This window comes from Lithobates pipiens, unplaced genomic scaffold, assembly GCF_037356315.1.
Source record: "Lithobates pipiens isolate NorthernLeopardFrog02 unplaced genomic scaffold, aLitPip1_a1.2 Scaffold_13, whole genome shotgun sequence".
Classification (NCBI taxonomy): domain Eukaryota; kingdom Metazoa; phylum Chordata; class Amphibia; order Anura; family Ranidae; genus Lithobates; species Lithobates pipiens.
In genome coordinates, this window is record NW_027507718.1 from 363,190,266 (window position 1) to 363,206,497 (window position 16,232).

The 16,232-nt window shown below is 40.7% G+C and overlaps 1 protein-coding gene across 4 annotated transcripts in view; it reads right to left on the reverse strand.

The window, feature by feature from the left end:
* Nucleotides 1-16,232, reverse strand: part of PALLD (palladin, cytoskeletal associated protein) — a 451,294-nt gene that overhangs the window by 21,994 nt on the left and 413,068 nt on the right. For all 4 annotated transcript variants that reach the window (XM_077477177.1, XM_077477176.1, XM_077477178.1 and 1 more), the window contains 3 exons: nt 15,120-15,269; nt 9,417-9,511; nt 7,673-7,805 (listed from right to left, as the gene is read on the reverse strand). In XM_077477177.1, coding sequence (XP_077333303.1) covers nt 7,673-7,805; nt 9,417-9,511; nt 15,120-15,269 — 378 coding nt within the window. The remainder of the gene's footprint in view (nt 1-7,672; nt 7,806-9,416; nt 9,512-15,119; nt 15,270-16,232) is intronic.

Below are 16,232 nucleotides of genomic sequence, written 5' to 3' on the forward strand. Positions count from 1 at the left end.
GGATCCAGGAGGCACAAAACAATGTTCAGAGTCATGGATCGCTCCCACACAAATAACTGGTGCAGGGACACACTGGATACCTTCAGCTGTCAATGTGCTTTGCTGAACTAAAAGGAGGTCTTCCTGCACCTTTAAGGGGGAACGGGCTTCCTCCATGCATACCTGTCCTTAATTTATCCATTACTATAGTGTATATGCTCACACATGGAGACTCCTATAGACTAGACTTCGCACCGCACCATACAGAGGGGCCATGCAGGCGAATGTATTTGCAAATGTTGTGCAATTAAAACCTCTTTTTTTTTTTTTTTTATGAAAATTGGTAAACAGTGTAATTTTTATTTATTTATTTATTTTACGACTAGCTGGTGAGTTTGCTGTGTAATTTTGTTTTGTTTTCTCCCTGTAAAAGTCTCCCCTGGGTAGACATCCAAATGCCCTGAGACCACTACTGGGTGCCATAATCTGGGATGTGTTCAGCCCCAGCAGACTCAGAACCATCATTTAGGTGGCACCTGATAGTATTTCCATATACTCATTCCCGGGCAGCTACAGAAAAGTTTTTATAGGTAGATGAAGGAGCAAAGGAGCTTGGCCAGCACAGAGGTAAATTGCACACTCCCAGAAGAGGAGAGGGCTATATGTAAGGAGAAAGAGGGCTAAGTTCAAAGGCACATTGCACATTAATAGAAGAAAAACACTGTAAGCATTTGCTTTTTCTTTGCATCTACCTGGATTAGAGGGTCTCTTTAACATGCAGTTCATACAAGGTCACTCCTTTTCTAGTATGGATTCCTGCCCTTCACATACGGTAGCATTATTATCGGATGATCTGCATAATAATAACTCCAGTCTGCAGAAAATGTTCCCAACTTTTCTAGAAATGCTCCTCACTTTTCTGTTGTTGATGCAATCACTGTCATAGTTCAAAGTCAGCGCTGGTTCTACTGTTGACTAATATGGAGATGTAACCTTCAGAAATACTGTACGCCTAAGCAACTTTAAGTGACAAAAGGTAAGAGCTGCTAATTTGTCTTTCAACGCAGTCTGGATCTATTACCTACACTCCTATTATGAATGTCACAGGATTTGCTTAAGTTTCCTTTCCCATGGGAAGGTTTCAAGAAGCAGGAAGAAATATGGAACAATTCCCTCTTTGAAGCATTACCTCATTACACATGCGCGCATAATCTCTAATTACATTCCTCTGATGTTTAACTTTCCACATTCCTCCTACGTAGTATTAATCACTCAGAAGCATCATATGATATTTGTGCCATCAGTGGTGCTTGAGCTTCCAGAAAACAAAGACGGATGGATGGTCAGTTGTTGTGCTAATAGAAGTTTTGTAAATATGTGTGATGATATCACTCGGAAATTAAGAGAAGTATGGGTTTGTTTTTTGTTTTTTTTAATCATTCTTACCTCGGTGGATAGAACATCAGACCGATGCTGCATCTGTCCCCCGCAGTCTCTGCACCAAGAACTGAGCCACCGAACACTACGATGGCTAGGTTCTCACTCCTCCCCAAGCAGAGCAATGCTGTCAGTAAGCATAGCTACTGGTCTGCTTCTCCACGCTCATTGGAGCGATGAGCTGTGGAGGGATGGGGATAGGGCTGTCTCAACTCACTGAGACTGCCATAAATCAAGGCAGCTGGCAGATCCACACTTGGGAAGTCAGGATGATGCGATGCCTCGACTGATGGCAGTGACATCAGCAGAGAGCGGACTTCAGACCGTTCTCCACTGAAAAAGGGTCACAGGAGTGCAAAACATATTGCACTCCTGTGACCCATAGGAGAAGCCCAGCCTAAAAAGCTCAGGCTGGACTTCTCCTTTAACTCCGAATGCTGTTTATAAAAGGACATAGGAGACAAGTAGAATATGAGGAAAAGGGGGTAAGCTTGTCTTAAGGCCCCCCTTTTCCTTATGGGATTAGGGTAGGAGCAGCTTCTAGGCTCCCCTCTGTGTGAAAATGGCGGGAAAGCCTGGGATTGGTTCTTTAAGGTCAGATGACCTGGAATCTTCTAAAATCCAGGAGCCCCTAGTTAGGATAGGTTAGCAGGGGTCACATGACCCCCTGGAACATTCTAGAATTCCAGAGGGTCCCTATATAAAGTGATAGTCGCATGAAGAGGATCAGCAGCAGAACTTTCCACCCTTCCTTGTTGTGGGTATATTATATGGTAGGGTCCCTTTTGCTTTCAAAGTAATGCCGCGTACACACGGTCAAACTGTATGACGTACTTAGTCTGGCGTACTTTCCGCCAGACTGTCCGTCGGACTTTGCGCGGCCACTTATATAGGGACAAGGGGCGGTGTCACATGGCTTTATGTCACATGGGTTGGTGTCACATGGTGACCCCGCCCCCTTACGATGTCACAGTCCCCATGTGACATCAACCCATGTGACATAAAGCCATGTGACACCGCCCCTTGTCCCTATATAAGTGGCCGCGCAGTGCGTCCCTGGCATTGTGGCCGGAGAGAGCGTCGAGTCAACATCTCCTGGAGAAGAAGAAGAAGAACGGAAGGCGGCGGCGGCGACAGAAGACCGGGCCACCGCCTGTAAAAGAGCTATAAGAAGGCGCGGTGGCCCGGCAGAAGAACCGAAGAGGGGGACAAGACCCCCGAAGTCGGGAGAAGAGGCCGGCGGCAAGGAAGAAAGCCGGACTCCTCCGCTAGCAAAAGAGCTACAAGAAGATAGCGGAGGAGTCCGGCGAGAAGACCCCCGAAGACGGAAGACCCCCGGAGCTGTGCAATAAAGTATTTTATCTCGTGTGTTGTGTTTTTTTTGTACTTTTATTTTACAGGTGAATGGGTAGGGGTACATTGTACCCCATACTCATTCACATAGGGTGGGGGGGCCGGTATCCGGGGGCCCCCTTATTAAAGGGGGCTCCCGGATTCCGATAAGCCCCCCTCCCGCAGACCCTGACAACCAACGGCCAGGGTTGTCGGGAAGAGGCCCTTGTCCTCATCAACATGGGGACAAGGTGCTTTGGGGTGGGGGGGGCGCGCGGCCCCCCCCCTTCCCCAAGGCACCCCCCCATGTTGAGGGCACGCGGCCTGGTACGGCTCAGGAGGGGGGGGGCGCTCGCTCGCCCCCTTTCCTGGCCGGCCGGGTAGCGTGCTCGGACAAGGGTCTGTTGTGGACTTGGGGGGGACCCCCACGCCGATTTTTTTCGGCGTTGGAGTTCCCCTTTAAGTCCATACCAGGCGGCGGGGCCAGCGACGTCTCCTTCGCGGGCTCCGCCTACCTGGAGACCCGCTCGAAATGAGCGGACTTTTCTCCGGGCGGGAAAAGTCCGCTCATTTCAAAAGTACGGCGGACTGGCATACACACGGCCGGATTGTCCGCCGAAATGCGAGTACGACGGACAGAATTTCGAAAAAACCGAAATTCTTAGTACGCCGGACTGCACGCTGAAAAAGTCAGCTGAAGCCCACACACGAGCGGATTGTCCGCTGAAATGTGTTTCAACGGACTAAGTATGCCATACAGTCCGCTCGTGTGTACGCAGCATAAGAGGGGACAGTTTTGTGAAATAATATTGAAGACAGATTGTTTTTCATCTTTAGTCGTAGTGGCTGAGGTGTATTTTCTTAAGTTTTGGTGTATTGAGTTATTTCTATGCTGAATAAACTATGTATGGTAATTTAATATATGTTGCGGCCAAGTTTTATCCAATAAAATATTTGTGTTTAAAGTAGTCTTTTTTGTTGAGTTTTCATTCATGTCCGGACATTCCTGCCTGTGGTCCCATATTGGATTTACATTAAAATACATTTGACATGCTAGATCATAATAGGAGAAACAGGTGCTTGTATAACAGGAATAACAGGTGTGACAGGCACACAGTTCCATTCTATAAATATTTAAGGCACAAATATCACTAGAAACATTGAAAAAGGTGTTAGTTAACCACTTAAGGACCGCCTCATGCCGGGGACACGCTCCCGACCCGGTCCTGTGCTCCGTGACCGTGGGACCAGCTCTAAAGAATGAGGAGAGGTCTGTGTAAACAAACCTCTCCCCGTGCTTCCCTGTGTGGCTGTCACCGATCGTTTCTCCCCTTTTATAGGGAAGGATGATCAGTGATGTCACATGCCAGGCCACGCCCCTCTACAATAAAAAAAAAAACACATAACGTCATACATAACACTACACGGCCCCCTAGTGGCTAACTCCTTCATTGCCAGTGTCATTTACACAGGAATCACTGCATTTGTACAGCACTGATTGTTGTATAAATGACAATGGTCACAAAAATGTGTCAAAAATGTCCGCTGTGTCTGCCATAATGTTGCAGACACAATAAAAATCGCTGATCGCGGCTATTACTAGTAAAAAAAAAAAATATTGATAAAAATGCTATAAAACTATCCCCTATTTTGTAAATGCTATAACTTTTGCGCAAACCAATCAATCGCTAATTGCGATTTATATAGAATTTTTTTCAAAATTGTCGCTCTATTTTTGTTTATAGTGCAAAAAATAAAAACAGCAGAGGTGATCAAATAAGACCAAAAGAAATCTCTATTTGTAGGAAAAAAAGGACGCCAATTTTGTTTGGGATCCACGTCGCACGACCGCGTAATTGTCAGTTAAAGAGACGCAGTGCCGAGTCGCAAAAAGGGGTTTGGTCCTTTGGCTGCAAATTGGTCTGGGGCTTAAGTGGTTAAAAAGGCAAAACATTGTTTACTTTAATGCATTCTCTTCATTAAGGTAAAAAAAAAAAAAAAAGTGCCATTGTTTGTATTGCCCCTCTCCAGCCCTGTCGATAGAAGTTCTAGCCTCTCTCCCTGCATTCACAGGACAGAGAGGCAGCAACGGGGGCAATTAGCTCCTGCTGCAATCAATTAAGTCCTGTGAGCAGAGAGTGTCTATGAAGAGGAGGATTGGGGCTGCTCTGTGCAAAAACTTTGCAATTTGTGATGAAACATAAAAGAAATATCTGGGCATAGACTGGATGCTGTGTAACCCAGAACAAGAAGTTGCTTGTCTCTTTAGCAAATAGGGACACGCTAGGTTCATAAAAACATGATAAAGAAGAAAAATTCCCCTAAATGGTTTTTATAGGCAACTAGAAAATGTTGTATAAAACTGTACCAAAGTAATATAATAACTATACATTTTATTAAAGGTTAAAAATAGAAGTGAAACATTGATTAACTGAACGCAGTCAGTTGGTATCACCATATAAATAATTTATATGACAAGACCTCCTTACACCCAACGCGTTTTGGGATAACGTCTAGTCCCTCTTCAGAGGGAAAAGAAAGGAGGAATTCATCTAGAGCAGTGGTCATCAACCCTACTAACAGGCCAGGTTTTATGTATTACCTTGGGGAGATGCAGATTAGAATGCTGCAATCACTGAGCAGCAGATGATATTGCCTGTTTCAGTCATCTTGAAAACCTGGCCTGTTAGTGGGCCCTGAGGACAGGGTTGATGACCACTGATCTAGAGCATAAAATATATAATCAGTCTCTTTAAATAAAACATTCACCCGTGTAAAATACTTAACTAAATGTTTTGAAGTGGTCCACTTACATAATATTGATAGGCAGAATGGTTTTCAATGTTTTATTGGTTAACATTAAAAATTATAGGCAAAACAGCACATGGTAGGTGTTCTGGGGGGGGGGGGGGGCTACTGTCTCAAGGCAAGAAGGGCATCAAGAGAGTCTAAAAAATAGACTCAATATTGCTGTCCTCAAGGGGAAAAACAAGTCCCTGCACTCCAAGGCAAACGACCGGCCAAAAGAATATGCTGGGGCCAGATGAGGAGATCCCTAGGGGATGCATCTATGCATAACAGGGGAGAATCAAACAGTCCCTTTCCACAAGGGGTATGGGTCTAACAGATTATTGCTCCTTAAATTCAGTGACTAATGTGAACCCTATATATTTATATTTCCATTTAAATTAACTTTTGATATCGTTATAAGTATGCCCTTATGTGATTATACATATTTGCCTTGTAGTTGATGCAGGTGGCCTCCTAACAAGTTTGGCTGCCAGCGTTGCCAGCATACCCTTAATACCAACAGGTATACGCTTTTAATTTATAACACATGTCTTGAGCATCCAATATGTTTACTTCTTGTAACATTTGGTCTGTGAACTTTGGACACAATTTGGTATGCTCTTTTTTTCACCCCTAGGGATCTCATCTGGCCCCAGCATATTCTTTTGGCCAGTCGTTTGCCTTGGAGTGCGAGGCTTTGTTTGCCCCCTTGAAGACAGCAATATTGTGTCTATTTTTTAGACTCTCTTGATGCCCTTCTTGCCTTGAGACAGTAGCCCCACCGGCACACCTACCACGTGCTGTTTTGCCTATAGTTTTTAATGTTAACCAATGAAACATTGAAAACCATTCTGCCTATCAATATCATGTAAGTGGACCCCTTTAAAGAGTTTAACATTTAGTTATGTATTTTACATGGGTGAATGTTTTATTTAAAGACACTGATTATATATTTTATGCTCTAGATGAATTCCTCTTTTCTTTCCACCCCTGAAGAAGGACTAGACGTTATCCCAAAACGCGTTGGGTGTAAGGAGGTCTTGTCATATAAATTCTTTGTATGGTGATACCAACTGACTGCGTTCAGTAAATCAATGTTTCACTTCTATTTTTAATCATGTTTAACCTTTAATAAAATGTATTGTTATTGTATTACTTTGGTACAGTTTTATACAGCATTTTCTAGTTGTCTATGAAGTCTATTTAGGGGAACTTTTTGTTCTTTATCGTGAATTTTGGATGTGGCACTTAGAAAGCACTTTTTGCCATTCGCTCTTACTGGTTCATAAAAGCAGGACATAGGAGATTTGGTCAGAAATCACGCTAATATTTGCCACCATAACATGTGAGCCCATTACAAGGTAAGGCAAACAAACATTACAGGGAATATAAATACACTAATACCAAGGTAAAACAACATAAACATTTGAAAGTGTACAATATCTTTAAAGAATCTGATTTGTGAGTATTAGTATTATGAATTATAACATGGCTTACCTAATGTGCCTACTGTCAAGAGTCAGCATATTAATTAGCCTAAAATAAATCTGTGCTTTGCCCAAATATCCTTCAAAAATGTTCCTTCATTCAGTTTTGCACCCCATCGCCATAGCCAGCCCATAGTCCAGTCTGTGCATGCATAGAGTTAGGGCTCTTACGTTATATGTAGATGTAGTCCAGAGTATAACGACTGGAGTATGATGGACAGAAAACCAGAGCTGCAGCCTGTAAACTTTGTTCAGTCTTGGGCAAGGCTAGCCTGGTGTGAGGTAGGACTGGTATACTTAGCAGAGATGATGAGGAGAGGTTAATTGACAAAAACTACACTTTAAACAAGAGATGTCTTGGTTTTCCAGAGCAGGAGCGTCTGCGCTCTTTTACAACCTCACAATTACAGGTTAGCAAAAGGCAAACAATTAATATTGGACGTTATGATGTTTGTCACCTAATGCTTCTAATTTCAACAAGACTACAAGCAATAAATTTGTTTATGACCATCTTAAGACCGTAGCAATCACTCCACACTGATGAATCTTGCGAGGAACAGTCTGTAGAGTTATTTTTCCTGGAAAAAAATATCCTTTTGCTCATTTAAGACTATCCCCAAATACTTATTAATGTAAGGGCTTATTACCTTGCAATCCATTCTACAAAGCTTCCCTTCTTGAACTATGAGATCACCGGGAGCTTGCAAGAAATGAGGACGGAAAAATCTTTCCTGGATGGGTTCATTCTCATCGCCACTATCTCTTGACCGAGAGCGTGGTCTAGGACACAAAGAGAAACAAAGACATGATGTAGTCATGGCTCTTCAAGAATATACTTTGTGCAATTGAAAAGCTAGACTATGATACTATCAGCCAAAAATGCTGGGTGGCCAAAAGCCCTGTAGTTTATACAAAAAATATCCCAGGATATTGTTTCAAAGCTCTGTGGTAAGACACCATATAAATAATTTGTGATACATACCACGTGCAGTATATACAGCACAAGTCTGAGTAATGTTTTTCTATTTAAAGTAATGGAAAACCAGATGATTCAGATGAAGTTTTAATATCTTCAGTGTACCATATTCCTTTCAAAAATCAATTACTCTTTCAATGTCTCCTACATTAAAGGCTATTGTGTAACACAGACATGTTTAATATGAAGCCACACCATATTTTATAAACTATCATAATAAGAAAAGATGTGGTTTCTTCCAAATTTTAAACCTGTGACTCAAGAAATAAAATGAAGAAAATATTCTAATAGGATGTGTTGGTGCCTCAACAAAGGAAAAAGACCAAGTCTTCAGCACAAAGGAATTTTATTCTGTTTAACTGAATCTTGTCATTTACACTATGATGAGGTCAACAACCAAGGTCTTTTGGGGTTATATATTGGTCAAGGATTTGGGGCAAAGAAGTCTTAGTGAATTAAAACAAAAAATGTTCTTTAACAGAATTTTGGTGCTGCCATGCGGAAAATGGTAGCTGCCTAGCTGTTATGCTGACTCTATGACTCTTATTGATCCAGCTAAAGTATGCTGAAGGAAGGTCTCCTATAAAACAGAAATCCTTATCTGCAGGCATGTTGTAGTGGTTCTACCACCATGTGTTCTCTTCTACCTAGCTACAGCTTGCTTCGTTTCAGGACCAGGAGGTCAAGGTACCATCGGATTTTACCTGCTTGCTGCTATACAACCTACACGGCCAGTCCCTGCCCCACCTGTCAATCAAATGGCTATTTAGCCGTTCTTTTCTTAGCCCTGTATTTCTGTTGCTCAGGTTACTGATCTTAGTGTCTGAATACACTTATGTGTTACCCGTCCTGATATTTTGCCTGTCCTTGTTTCTGATATTGTCTATGTACTGCACTGTTTTTATATCCTTGACCATCTGCACAGGTGTGTCTAACTGCTGCAATCTATCACACTCATCAGTAAAGCCCATCATTCCTTCTGGGTGCTCTGGTGAAGACTTAATAGCTCATACCCTTTCCAGCGGATCCACTGTCTCGTTTGTATGTGACACTTTCTTTAGGTTAATATTATTTAAAGGCTTTGCAATAATTTAGGGATTATCTTCACCAAGGACTAGAATTGAGCAGACCTTCCCTATATTGATGTCTAATCTAAAATGGCCTGGACACATGTGGCATGAAAAAGTACTGATACAATTCAACTCTGGCCCATCTCTTAAAGTGGAACTAGTAAGTATCCAACCACACAGACAAACCACAAGGAGTCCTGATAATCATCATGGATGAGTTAAATCCTGTGTAAAAAGTTGTGGTCAGTAATAACAATTAGCCCAGACAGTATGTCTACATTTTAGGTTTTACTTCTGTGAACAATTAGTGGCTGACAATAGCAGACAAAGTAACACCGTACATACCTTCGAATGTGAGGCTGGGTTGTAGGTGTGCGGTTACTCCTTCCCCTCTGGTTCACTGCCTGTACCATCAGTCTACCAGTACAACTAACTCTGCCCTGTGGACAGCAACAGATAGCTATTTTGTAACAGTTAATACAGAAATGTTTTATGGCATTTTAGCAAACAAAACCATAAAATATCTATGGTGTGATTAGAACACAATATAACATTATAATTAAATATTAAAACAATTACATCCAAAAGCTAAAAACGAAAATTCCTTTGTCCATGTAAAGCAGTAGTAAACTCTATATTGTATTGAGAAACAATGTACATACATATGTATGTACTCAGAATTACACTAACCTCTGCCGTTAAGCAGAAATCATGTAATGTTTCATTAATGACGTCAGCGGCCCATGCACAGATTTGGCCCCATGATGACATGCTCTATGTGCCATTCATTTATGTAGATGCCCCATCATCACTTCACATCACTGGCGATGAACACTGGACTCAGAGATATGTGGCATGGTTGCCATAGTGATCCGGAAACGAAAACAAGCCTTGGCTACAAACTTCATACAGGCAACGTTTTGTGCATGCATGAGGTTTACGGCCATGATGGAAAGAAAGGGCCAAAGGAAAATAGATAAAATGGCGCCTGCTTTGGCCGGGAGAGATGAAAAACAAAGCAAGCCACAAAACAAGTAGGAAGCAACCTGGGGGTGGGGGATATTATTGTGGATTGTTTTAAAAAGCTATGGCTTTAAAAATATTGATACTTAGAGTGGATGAGTTTCGCTTTAAAACCCTGTGAAACAAACCCCACTGGCAGTTCCTGTGGTTTCTTGGCGTAGTCAGAGAAGTCTGCCTTGCTCTTTAATCAAGATATGGACTTTATCCCACTATTGTTTCCTAAGAGACTGTAGGAGATTGGAATCCCTCTGTGATACTACACACAGGATTCAAATTTTTTTTTTCTTTACCCATCCTTTAAATAATATACGTTGTGTGAAAACTGAACTGTAAAAAAAACTTTATTATAAATGGCATTATAAAATGTGTTTAACATATACACAATCAAAGCATTTAAGACATTTTACTTTGAATTTGCACGTCATAAAATCACTTATAGTTTATCAGCTCACATACTGTCCAAGAGTGACTTTGACATACGTTATATAATGAGTTGATATAAACATTTTTAAAATGATACATCTGGGAAAAGAGAACAGCAAACACGTCATGATGGCTCCAAACACTTGATACATAGCTGTATACACTAAATGCGTGCTATACTATTTTCCATGACTAAAGTTTAGTCTAGCGGGTGATGTACGATTGGGGAAGAGACACAAAGTATCTGACGTGTAAGCATGTCACTATCTACAACTGTTTACTTGTCAGTGTGACAACAGAGAAAGAAAAATAAACTAACTACAAAAAAAAAGTAAAGTGTTTCGTGCAGAAAGATAATTATTAACATGGCAAAGAAAAACACAGATGACTGAGGCCAGTAGCAGAATTGCTTCTTAAAAGTCCTCCGTTTTTTTAAAGTTATTAATATATGCACATGCATGTGACCAGATTAAATTGCAACTGTACCACCCTTTAACCTCATCACCACAATCAAATGCATAATAATCAGAGCTTAAATCATTATTAATATATAGACTATTAAATAATAATAATATCCATCACAAAACTTCATTAGTTCCTCCTAAACTGGCTACACACAAAATACCTGCATTCTCTGGGTACAAGTGGTGCATACACATGACATGACATGCTACTACATAAGGGTCACTGCGGCTTTTGTGACACTTCTTGACCTGAGGTGTAATCATTCCTTCATCCAGTATGTCACAAACTATAAAGTTCAGTTTTTTTTCAGAGCAAGAACTGCTTCTTTCCCCATACAAGTCAATAGGAACGTAGACACAGTCTTAGGCCTCGTACACATGGTTTGATTGTTGTACGACCGAGCATCTGATTTTTGTTAAATCGGCTGTCGAAAGCACCGTACTAATGATCCAAAAATCCTCAGAGAGCCTGTATTATGAATTTTCCCTTCTGATTTCCGTACCGTGTGTACAAGGCTTAAGACCCTATACACATTATTAGATTTTCTGTAGATTTTTGTCTTCAGATTTACCATATAATATGAGGTCAAACCATAAGAGTTTACATTTTTATGCAATCAGGCAGGCCCTTGCACTACATGTTTTGGTAAATCTGAAGACAAAAATCTGCAGAAGATATAATAATGTGTATGGGGCTTTAAGCTGGTTGATGCAGTTTACAAAGTTAAATGATGGTCAAAAAGAGATCAATTGCAGATCAGATGCACTTGTCTATGAATGATCCTAGAAGCATCACAAAGTGATGTCCAATGGAAATGGAAGGCACCCATCGACAGAAGCTCTTAGTGAATTTACATGCTTCCAGAACCAAGCCCTTTTCCACCTTATATCTACCTTGGTAACATCTATATTTGAAGTGTCATGATACTGTATGAAAAATTTTCTGAGCTGCTCAGGGGTGGTGCTTATAAAAGCTTTGCAAAGTACAAACACCTATTGAGAAGAAAAAACAACAAAGATGATTGCCTGCCCTAAACTCCTCTTTTGCTATGTAACTCTTCTTACAAAACAGCAGATGTATTTAAAATGGTCAAGGGAGGCTTGATCTGAATATCAGTCTGAGACTCGGTCATTTCTAAGCAATGTTTGATAGCAAAAAACTGAAAACCAATGATTCCTCTGAAGGAGTGTAACAGATATATTATTTCTCAGACAGCAATAGGAAAGATTTTTACTTTTTTGGTAACTGGGGAGCCAGAGAAGATCATAAGGGTTGAAGAAACTGTTATGGGACAGCGCAAGCTGACCCCACTTGAATCCTTAAAATAAGAAGTGGGAAAGGAGCAGAGAGCCCTCCTGACAGCCAGGAACTTGTAACCTAGCAGCGCCAGAAACACAAAATAGAGCTCATGTTTGGATTATTGGACACAGCAATGACAAGAGTTTATTTGCTTAGAATATAATCCTTTTTGTGTTTTTATCTTGGCGCACAGCTCAGTATAAGCTGACACAAAATTCATTTTAGCGATGTGCAACAGAAAACTTCAATGCTTGTCTCGTAATTCACATAGGAATCATTAATACAATTTATTTAATGCCGTTCAGGGGTTTGAGAGTTTTGTGTTGTTTTTTTTAACCAGGAATATTAGAATAATTTGAAGCATAAAAAGGATGTTATCAATGAGCAATTAGTCCAACTTGTTTCCTAAAAATTCGATTTTAACCACTTTCAGACCGGACCATTTTGCTGGTCAAAGACCAGACCACTTTTTGCGATTCGGCACTGCGTCGCTTTAACTGACAATTGCGCGGTGGTGCGACGTGGCTCCCAAACAAAATTGACGTCCTTTTTTTCCCACAAATAGAGCTTTCTTTTGGTGGTATTTGATCACCCCTGCGGTTTTTATTTTTTGCGCTATAAACAAAAATAGAGTGACAATTTTGAAAAAAATGCATTATTTTTTACTTTTTGTTATAATAAATATCCCCCAAAAATATATAAAAAACATTTTTTTCCCTCAGTTTAGGCCGATACGTATTCTTCTACATATTTTTGGTAAAAAAAATCACAATAAGCGATTATTGATTGGTTTGCGCAAAAGTTATAGCGTTTACAAAATAGGGATAGTTTTATAGCATTTTTATTAATAATTTTTTATTATTTTTTTTTTTACTAGTAATGGTGGCGATCAGCGATTTTTATTGTGACTGCGACATTGTGGGGGACCCATCGGACATTTTTGACACATTTTTGGGACCATTGTCATTTATACATTAATCACTGCTATATAAATGCATTGATTCCTGTGTAAATGACACTGGCAGTGAAAGGGTTAACCAGTGGGTGGCAGTGTAGGGGTTAAGTGTTCCTAGGGGTGTGTTACTAACTGTGGGGGGGTTGGGCTTTCATTTAGTGAACACTGATCTCTGCTCCAATCACATGGAGCAGAGATCAGCGTCACTAGTTGCTAGGCAGAATGGAGAAATGCTGTTTACACGGCATTTCCTCCATTCAGCCGTCCCGTGAGACGATCGCGGGTATGCCCACGGCGATCGAGTCTGCGGGTCCCGCGACCGGACTCACGGGGGGTCCCGACCAGCGCGGGAGTGCGCCGCCGGCGGCGCGCTCCCGATGGCAGGGTGGCATTGAAGATTGGACGTACATGTACGCCAATATGCCTGCCCGTGCCATTCTGTCGACGTACACCATCGTGCGCTGGTCGGGAAGTGGTTAAAGAAGTGATCATAGCAAGTAAATCTCATGTAATATAAACCAGTTTACTAAACTATTTCCTGTTGTTTAAAAATGTAATTATGAAAACTAGTTGTTTTCAGAAAAGTAGAGTAAAAAAATCTTCTGATGTAAATCTAATTGCAGCAAATATTATATAAGTATGACAGTCATGCCTATACCAAAGCAGTTCCATGTCCCCACCCCTTTCCCACTAGTCAGCTATTTTTAGAGAGCAACCAATTGGCACCAAGGCTGAAACCACTCTAATGCAGGCCATACAAACAAATTTTCTTTTCAAAATCAGAAAGTTTGTTTTGTTTTTTGCCTTCACAAAAAAAAAAAGCCTTCAGTTTCACCTCATGTTGCTACAGAAAAGAATTTTCATGGCCGGGAATCTTCTTTTCTCTCCGTAAATTTTCTTTTCTTATTACATTTCTTGCATGATTCTCCCATCATTGATTAGAATATCGTTCGTTTTTCCAAAAATTCCCAACATGTCCGATTCCTCAAATTTGATTTCCGCACAAAAATCGGCTGTTGCTGAAGCCCACTAATGGCGCGAAATTCATACGAAAATTCTTAGATACGATTTACGAAAGAAAATTCTTTCGAAATTCGAACCGTGTATGGCCGGCATTAGTCACTCATACTCAGTGCAGCAGTCTCCACTTGACAGAAATAAGTGGAGAAACCCTATAAAGGGACGTTGCAATTTCCAAAAATACATAAATGGCCCCAATGAGCCAATTGCCATACTGTGCTAGTATGTACCAAATATTAGCACATTATGGCAGATTTACCTGTCAAACAATCCCCCAGTACTGTCAGTGGTCCCGCTGATCAGGGGCGCTTTTATCTTCTCCCGGTCTTCCTTCTAGGTTCGGACTGTTTGCCAATTTGATTGGCTGGGCTGCAATGACTTCACTCATCCCATGATGATGTTGGTCACATCATCATGGCACAGAGCTATGCCGTAAATGTACACTAAACTGTGCATGTGTGGCTCATTGCACATTAACCCTGACAGGCAGGGAGAAGCGCTTATGACAGAAGAGACCAACAGGGTCTTTTCTGTCTTAAAAATCATATCTGTCAGCATTTCTTTTTCAGGTGCAATTCTAATTCAAGAAAGCAGATTACATGGAAAAACACAATTCACAAGTGGAAAAACTTTTTTTCTACAATACAGAAACAACTTTTTCTGAAATATAAAGAAGAATTTAAAAAAAATCAACAATGCCTATAATGGAAATGTTAGGAAGAAACCTGAGCTAATGGTTAGTGATCACATGTTCTCTTCATGTTAATGCAAATTAGCATTTCTGTGGTTGATCTGGCATTAATTTGCGATGACTTCACGTCTGATTGTGAAAGCAAACATGTCATGAGTTAATGTTACATTACCTGTGGGTTGGCAGCCATGATAGTATAGTTCCCATCATCATCCAAGGAAGAAGCAGAGGTGTGAAGGGAACAGGTCCCATCAGGTTCCCTCTGGATTCTGTAGTGTTCGCTTCTTTTGGAGATTTGTTTCCCATCTTTGAACCAATATATCTGCAGGTCCAGATGAAATAAAACATAAAAGAACAGCTTGTCAATGTTGGGTAAAACAGTATATTTAAAGATATCAGTGCCAGCAGATTAAGGCGTAACAGCTGAAACTCAAGGCAGCTGCACACTTACTCTGCTTCAGTTTAACATATCAAACAAATGAAAAAAATGATCCAAAGGCTATTTTTAAACAGCTAGAAAAATGGACTCAAGCGGTGCCAAGAATCCTAATCTCCAAAAGAATACAAGGCATTCCGAGTCTGTGGGCATCTCATGCATTCCACACAAATGGCATGGAATCGAACTTGGGGATCTGCAATCCTCCAAAGAGAATCTTCCTGAAAATTCTGTTATAGTCCCACTATCGCTGTTCTTTAGGAACTTTGATAAAAATGCTTTCAAGATATTTTTTTCAGTAAGTCTGGACTAATTCATTAGTGTATTGCATATAGTGCATATCAAACAACTAGGCAACCAATACAATAGTCACCATATACCTGAGTTGTGGTTGTATGATGAAAAGCAGTACCAGCTAAATTATATCATTGAGACCTTGCTCCAGCAAATCATTTGGGCTTTTATGGCTACACCCCAGTGAAATAAATGCTCCCCTTCTTGTAGCATTCAAGTATGAAAAAGACAGTTTTGTTTTAGTTGGCCAAGATGGCCATACACAATACAATTATCTTGTTTCATTTTCTTTAGATATACCTTTAACTATGTAGTGCAAGGGCCTGCCTGATTGCATAGACCTCTTATTATATGGTTTTGGTAAATCTAAAGGAAAGTTGTACAAGAAAATTATATAATGTATAAATTATATAATGTATGTCCAGCCTTCTATAAAACAGGACACAAAGTAGTTGGTTTTCTATAACTGGAGAGTGCAAAATCTGGTGCAACTGTGCATGGTAGCCAATCAGCTTCTATCTTCAGTTTGTTCACTTAGGCCTTGTACACACGATC